Consider the following 8,292-nt stretch of genomic DNA (forward strand, 5'->3'; position numbering starts at 1 on the left):
AAGCCATGGGCAGAGGCCGCGCCGCGTCCCTGTGAAGGGACACCGTCTACCGTGTGGCTGTCCTGACTAGACCGTGTCTGATTTCTTCCTGAGCTGTTTCGTGACTTTTATTCTTCAGCTCTTGTTAATATTGGTGAATCTGCTCAACACAGCTGAGCTAAAAACCAGGTCTCAGTACCCAGCCCGTGGAGCGTGCCCCTGTGTGAGCTGGTGGAAGAGACAGACGGCGGGGCAGCCGTGGTTCGGGCAACTAAGCTGGCCCAGCTAGGGCAGGAGAAACGCTCCCGGTCAGTACAGAGCGACACAGGAGCCACAGGGAGCTGCTGGGAGCTGCGGCAACAGACCCAAGCGGAAGCCGGCACAGGGCGCCAGTTCGCACGTGGGCTTGGGCAAGCAGGCCCGCAGGGCTGCCAGTGCAGTCTGGGCAGCCGCCAGCAGGGGCACTCTTTGGGCCACCAGGCAGAGGCCCGATGGGCTCCCAGAGCTTTTCCACCACAGCTGGTCCCTGGGCAGCTGCACCCTCCATCTTGTCATAGCGAGTTCGGCGGAGATGGGGTACAGTACCTAACCTGCCGTGCACCAAATAAAAAATGCCACAGGAAGGCGGTCGGATTCACGCTAAGGTAAAGGACGACAAGTCAACAAAAGGGTTTTTGGCCGAAGCCGTTTTCCCTCAACTTACTGGTCAGCACTTTGTAAAGACTTAAATGGTCTGATGGGATGCACCCTACGTCTTCAGGCCAAGAGACGGATGACCACAACCAGAGACCATGCCTGGCTGTCATGAGAGAAAAACACCAGCTGGTCTTCGGCACGGAAAGGTTCTTTTTGTACAGAAGCAAAGCTGGGGTATCGCTTCGGAGCCTCCAGCTCTGAACCTAACACTGATTACCAAAGGGCTCATCACGTCTTGGAATTCCATACTAAAATCCCAACTGATTTTCTACAACCTGCATTTAATACAGAGTACGAAAGTGTTCGGAGGGCCTTAATTTTTCTTCCAAATGGTCACTGGAACAGCCTCTGTCGAAGTGACATAAAGGATGCCCTTGATGAAGACAAGAAGAGGCAGCAAACGCTCACGTGGGTTGTGAGGTAAGGAGGGAAGACCCAACTTCATTCGTTCAGAAATGGCTCCCCCGTGTTTTCCTATACACTTCCAGAACTTACCATCTGCCGAGGAGAATGGCAGCCAGGGAGTCCTGACTGCCTGGCTCCTGCCTACAGAAAAGTCTCTGGTTTTCCATTTAGTCCCATTTGTTTTATTTTTACAAGTCATTGTCAATTAAAGGAGTTAAAAAAATATTGTTTTCTTAACCTGTCTAAAAAAAATCCTTTACTATATCAGGGTGTCCCAAGTCATGTTTTCCATATTTATTTCCCCCAAGCATATCTGATTTTCATTGCCCAATAAATAGTACCACAGGGCTTGAAAAATACGTGCTGATTTGCCTGGGTGCAAAAGCATCACCAATAATTTTGATGAATGTGCCCTGACACTGAGGATGGGTATTCAATACTCCTCTTGCTCAAAGGCTAATTAGGATTCAAGTCGGCATGATACCTGCTTTTGAGGGTTACAGCAAGAACATCTGTTGTAATAAGACCCTCCAGGCAACCAGTGCGGGTACTGATTGATTTTTAAAATGATTGAGGAGAAAAAGAAGAGAATGAGAAAGTAGAGTTTGCCCCCAAACGTTTGTTTTGCTTCAGGATCAAATCTGAGTATACACATTTTGGTGGCTCTGTTGAAAATGAACTGCAGTCGTAGGTTTATTTAAAATCCAGGAAGCATACCATCCTGATAGCTTTTCTTACCGGGATCTCATCATGAAAGCACATTTGACACACTAGTGGAGGTTTCATTGTGGCTGCTAAAAACTGATTTCTGCTTGCGGAGTTTCCTAACTGGGCTCTTAAATTCCTCGGCTTCTCAGATGGACATTGTGCAGGAAATAATTATGAGCAACAATACAACGCTATTGTTGAAGCACTAGTTCTTCTTTTCCCTCCCTCTTCCAGGAATTTCCTCCCGTCCCATCTGCGGGCACCTTTCCCTCTGCTATTTCTACAGCGCGGTGTCGTGTTTCTGAGGAAGGAGCCCCCGGCTGGCAGATTTAGAAGGCCAGCCTCTACTAGGCTAATGAGCACTACTTACCCTAAGAAGTAAATGTGTCTGCCACCTGTAAAAGTCAGCCTTTGTGTGTTTAAAGTCGAGGAAACCATCGCAGGGAGAGGCGCGAGGAGTTAGTCACCGTCTCAGACCCTGCCCGGCCTCAGGCTCCTGACCTAAATGCCAAGGCTGCGCCGGTGGGGAGACGAACCGAGGCCAAGCTTTGCAGAGGACACACTGCGCACGGCGCGAGTCACCTAGCCGTTTGTCCTTTCCGAGTGGAGGCGGATCTACTGTATTGGGTCTCCCTCACTCCACTGGTTTTTCTAGTCTAACATATTGAGAAATTAAGCCAGGAATAAAAGTGGGGTGAGGGAGACACAATACAGTCGGAAGGAGAAAGGCAAATATTAAAAGAGCTCTGCGAAAAACTGTCTTGAGACGTCCCATGATTATCCGTCAAGTCTTCCCAGGAACAGAGTCAGGAAGGGGAACTCGGACAGTGCCACATCTCGTGCCCAGGACACGACACTGCTTTATCGTTTGCTCCCGGAGTATGCTGCGTAAGACCGAACGGACGGGGGGCCAGTGCACGCCATCTTTCCAGAAAAAGCAGGTGGTCTTGCTCCTCACGGGAACGATGGCCACCACTGCACAGGGGCTCACAGGCCGTGCAGCCGTTACCTACGGAGGAGGCACGAGCGGGGGTTCACAGGCCGTGCAGCTGTTACCTACAGAGGGGACACGAGCGGGGGCTCACAGGCCGTGCAGCAGTTACCTACGGAGGGGACACGGCTCTCAGCTCTCAGCTCAAAGTTCTGCGGTAGGACGACGTAGGACAGGGGTGTCACCCACGCTCCCGGACTGAGAGCCAGTGTTCATGTCACGCTTCCTCTAGCTTGGCGACATGCGAAGGGCTGTGCACGTGAGCTCATGTCATTCTCAGCCCTCTGGCTGCTTCCAGTCCACTCTCGTCTTAGTGCCCAGGGACGTGCAGAACAGCCCACACCGTCCCAGGCAGCGGCAGAGCCAGGCTCCGCACACTGGCCTGCTCCGGGTGACTGTGCCACAGCGCATCATGACTGGGCAATGAACCATGAAAAGGGGAGGGACCTGTACTTAGGTTTTTCAAAACTAAAAAATATGGGAGGAAGATAGACGCTTACCCTTCTGCGTGATTATCAGAAAAGCTACTCATAAAAGCTTTACTCATTACAACCACTTGAAACATTTCGAAATGTTCTGCGCTCCCACCTTACCCCTGCAGGCCGACGTCTGCATGGTACAGTGTACATAATTTAATTCCCCAGCAGAACATCTTGACGCTATATGAACCGTGAATGCATGAAACAGGAATTCCACATGCCCTCCACCCGGGTGGAGGCGTGGAACGCTTCTGCCGGAGGCGAAAGCATAGTTGGAAATGAAGCCCTCCCTGTTCCTAGTGACGCTGGCGTGGAAGCAGAGGGTGCTCACTCTCTTCCGAGTGGGCCCTGGGCGAGGACGGGGCCTGCTGGCTCTGCTCAGGCCCTCGCTCACCCCGAGCGCTGGGGAGCAAGTGGGCACTTGTTAAGCCTCCAACGCTTCCCCGAGAGCAATGGTGGGCCCTGCTTCCCTGGGGGGCCAGGGTGGCTTTCCTCGGGGCCTTGGACATGACGGTGGCACCTGCCTGCTCTCTGCGGTCCCGGCGGATGAGGAGGTGACGGAGAAAAGACGCAGCTCTACAGCACGAGCACGTATCCGCGTTCAGGGGACAGGGGGATGCTCTTGCTACGCTCTGTACCAGGCCTGGTGGGCTCATCCTTGGGAGCTGCCGCTCACTGCAACGAGGACACCACAGCACATGAGAGGCCTAAGGGACGTCCAGGGTGACGAAGCCGAGTGGGACCGTGCTAAGCTTTTCACTTCATGCTTATAAATATCCAACCGCTACTGCTGACTGTGGGAATCTTCACATTGGCTTCTTCACAAAATGACCTATTTACAGGAAAACCTGTCTCACTCAACCCGAATTAGAGAAAGCAAAGTCTATTATACCAAGAACTAAACAAAAATAATAAATAAAAACAAAATAGAATCTCTGGTTGAATTCAAACACTCGAGTCTCCTCTCAGGACTTGATAATGACGTAAGAAGGCACCTAGTGCATGATGAGAAAGGTCTGTCAACCCAGAGCTGCTCTCCCTCTGGTCGGTACTCAGGGGTGGGAAACGGGGAGACACTGCAGCCACGCGACCTCGACAAAGCATGACTGGCAACTTCCCGTGCCCAAGGAGGGAGCCTCTCACTGACCGCGGCAAAGCCCAGACACCCTGCCCCATTTAAAAAAGATTCAGACAAGTTCACGGAAGAGCAGGCAAGTGCCGGGGCCCAGTGGGGTGTCGTTCAGGGAGGACAGAAGGCTGCAATGAGGTGACAATGACAAGCTAGCAGTAATCGAGGCGGTATGTTCCTGCTTTAGAGAAAAACCGAAAACCAAACCATCCCTCCATTCTCATGTGCTGTCTCACCAGGAGAGAGACCGCAGGCTCCACGGCTGAGGCGCCCTGGGGAGACAGGTGCAGACGGCCGGCCCAGCCCTCCAGGGCCTCCGCCGGAACATCCTGCCAGGTTCTTTCCAATGAATGTTGAATGGCCTTTTCTGAAATCCATTTTTAAGTTATAAAATATCCTGTAAAAACTTTTTTTAAAAAAAAGTGTGGAAGTTATTAAGAAACTGACATCAATTAACTCTACAATATGAGGTCACATATTTATTTATGAAGTTATTTTGACTAAATGTCTACTGATAAGGAAGTGACCGTGGCTCTGTAGTAAACCAGTCATAGAGCATATTTTTACCAAAAAAGCTAAAGACTAAAGACATACTAAAAGGAGAGATCTGGACTTTTATAATACTAACCTCTAAATATGTAAGAGTCAGAACCAGAATTTCTGAGTGCTAGCTTGGAAGACATAGCCATCATGTCTACTAACCACACAAAGACTCACGGAAGATGTGGCCATCATGTCTACTAACCACACGAAGACTCACGGAAGATGTGGCCCATGTCTACTAACCACACAAAGACTCACAGAAGATGTGGCCCATGTCTACTAACCACACAAAGACTCACGGAAGACATGGCCATCATGTCTACTAACCACACAAAGACTCACGGAAGATGTGGCCATCATGTCTACTAACCACACAAAGACTCACAGAAGACATGGCCATCATGTCTACTAACCACACAAAGACTCACGGAAGATGTGGCCCATGTCTGCTAACCACCGAAGACTCACGGAAGACGTGGCCATCATGTCTACTAACCACACAAAGACTCAAAGCATTCTGTGGGATCCCATAGGATCTCTGGGAACACAGTACTTTAACGTATATAAGAATAAATTATTTCATGCCACACTAGGCAGAACCTTCACAAAACAGTATACTCAACCCTCACACTGTAAGTAAAAATACCAATTTTAGAATTCAAAATTTTGTGAGAAAAAAACAATAAGTAAAAATGTTTTCACATTCTGTTACCCACCAAATAGTTAGAAATATATATATGTGTATGTGTGTGTGTGTGTGTGTGTGTGTATATATATATATATATATAAATAAGAAGCTAGATTTAACAGACTACAATACAGCTAAGACACTAGAACCTCGAGGCCTGTCAGCTGCCACGTAGAAAATCTTAAATAATTTTAAGAAATGTTTTTAACATTTTCAAGTGGTTTAAAATAATATTTCCAAAGTAAGTTTTAAGCAATTATATTAAAAGATATTTAGAAAGTTTATGGGGACAACACATGTGTTGGGTCAAACGATTTTAGTAACGTGATTTGGAATGAGAATTTCTGAGAGGAAGTGGAAGTGCAACATTTTAGAGGGATTATTGAGAAGGATGAATCATGAAAACAGCTGCTTAGATGTTAGACTGACGGTGCTGGAGAGGCTTTGATTCTGGGCAAAATCTGATAGGACCTTCAGGATGAAATTAAAACGAGAAGGTAAAGAGCCATTCTAGACTTCAAAGAGCTCCTGTGACCCTGTGAAGTGGCATTCACATGACTTTAAGGAGCTGAGCAGATGACAGTGACGCAGTCCACTCGGCAATGGGAAACTCTCACAACAGCTGCTCTTAATTGTTAATTTAAAAATGTAGTTGGGGGACCAGCAGATGGTATAATGGCTATGTCGCTGGACTCCCATGTAGTGGACTGTGGTTCGAGTCCCAGACCTGGTGGCTTAAACTCACACTGGGCATGTGTGCGTGCGTGCCCAAGATTCTGAGAGGAGAATGAAGGAGAAGGGATTATGGCATGGCCAACCCCCTCAGGGGGTGATTTCTCACTTTCTGTCTCTGTCTTTCTGGTGAGTGCATGCGCCCTACAGCAAAGAAGCCCCTCCCCCCCCAAATATATAGTTCGTTCAGATGGTTGGGAAGCATTTAAAGAACAGCATCATATTTTTAGGGTCCCCCTATATTCCTCTGTTTTAGGGGACTCTCGTCATTACAGTTCTGTGAAGCCAAGACCGTCAAAGCAGTATTTACCTTTATCCCTGGAAGTCCAGGAAGCCCGGGAAGCCCTGGTTCACCCTATACAGGAAAATCACACAGCATTATAGAATGCCACCCACTCGGTCACAGCATCTGGAGAAAACACAGCGAATACTCCCAGCTGAAGACTGCGTACACGAGTACAGAAACTATGTGGGGTCACGAGGTCTGGTGAGAGAACGCAGTCATCAACACGTCAGGGACAGGCCGGCCACACTGCAGATCCCCGGTGCTTCCCTCCTCCTCGCCAGGTCACTGCTCGTGGGGATCATCAGAGGAGAAGGACTGAGAGGAAATGGAACTCCTATGTCCTACTGGGTTGTTGGAAAAGTCATGATGCATTTTTGCAAAGAAAAACAGAAAAATGCATCCTGGCTTTTCCTACAACCCAGTATTACTCCTTAGGTAGATGACGTATCAGGGAGGCTGCAGCCACTGGCTGACATGAGGATGATCTGTGCATTTCGATAATGGGTCCTAGTCCTGCGTTCTCTCACCGGATGATCGCGAGCCGGCGGGATGAACAGATGGTCACACCGACACGGTATGAAGTTAAACACGGAGCAGGTTTTCCTTTCCATTCCTGAGTGATGAGATAGTAAGTGAATGCTTTCGACCTCACTTAACTCCGGCCTGTACTGTGGACAATTGCCGAGTCTGAACAACCCGGCTTAGCAGCTTTGGGCTCCTGGAACCTCACAGCTGTTCCTGGGTGCAGGTTGAGATTAAGTGATGCATTGTGGGTGAGCACACGGGAGTCAGGCCAGCCCTTCTCACTTTCACAGAAGTGTCCACATTATTTTAAGAACAAAGTTTGGTGACAAGCGGTGACACTGCTGAGAGTCTAAGGTCCACCAAATAAGCAAAAGGCCATCTCAGGAGAAAACGGAAGTCCTCCCTGTGTCGGACGGAAGTGGCTGCTATTTGTGGACAGAGCATTTGAAAGTAAAGGGGTCGAGGTGTTTCACAGAGGGTAGCCGGGGACGGTGACGCTGAAGGGGGAGGGACAGCAAGCAAGTGGCTGAAGGAGGCCCTATAAGTCAACACGCTTCCCCAGTCCTCACTCCAAAAAAGTCTCCTAGACACAGCCAGACATTCTGAGTAGGCCAGCCGGTGGTGTGGTGGTTAGGGCGGCTGGATCCCACATGGCTGACGAGGTAGATTGAATCTCAGACTCAGCAGCTTGAAAAAACGCCAGGCACACGTGTCTAAAATCCTGAAAAGGGGAGACGTGCAGGAAAGGGACTGCAGTGTGACCATGCCGTGGGGCATCTCTCTCTCTTTTTCTCTCCAGCAAGTGAATGTGCCCTCTGGCAAAATTTAAAAAAAAAATAGGAAGAGCCAATAATTTGCTCCAGTGTTACCGCACAATGACTTTGGATGCTGTTTGTTAAGCTCTGAGATTAGACAAAATGAGGACAATGACTTGCTTGATGGCTTAGGTCAGGAATGCAAAAGAAAAACCACTTTGTCGGGAACTATGTCAATGACGGTTCGTGTTACAAACAGGAAGACTGAGGTGAGGTTAAAGCAAGATGAGTCCTGAGAACATGTTGCTACTTCTTTAAAGAATGCTTGTCCGACTAGGTTAGACTTTATACAGATACTGAATATTGATTCTCTTTC

The 8,292-nt window shown here is 48.8% G+C and overlaps 1 protein-coding gene across 1 annotated transcript in view; it reads right to left on the reverse strand.

Moving 5' to 3' along the window:
- The window catches only part of LOC102488773 (collagen alpha-1(XXV) chain), a 307,254-nt gene that overhangs the window by 13,881 nt on the left and 285,081 nt on the right, over positions 1-8,292 (reverse strand). The window contains exon 18 of the mRNA XM_027765823.1: positions 6,661-6,705. Within this exon, the coding sequence (XP_027621624.1) occupies positions 6,661-6,705 (45 nt within the window). The remainder of the gene's footprint in view (positions 1-6,660; positions 6,706-8,292) is intronic.

The sequence above is a fragment of the Tupaia chinensis genome, unplaced genomic scaffold (genome assembly GCF_000334495.1).
Source record: "Tupaia chinensis unplaced genomic scaffold, TupChi_1.0 Scaffold139767_1, whole genome shotgun sequence".
NCBI classification, from domain to species: domain Eukaryota; kingdom Metazoa; phylum Chordata; class Mammalia; order Scandentia; family Tupaiidae; genus Tupaia; species Tupaia belangeri.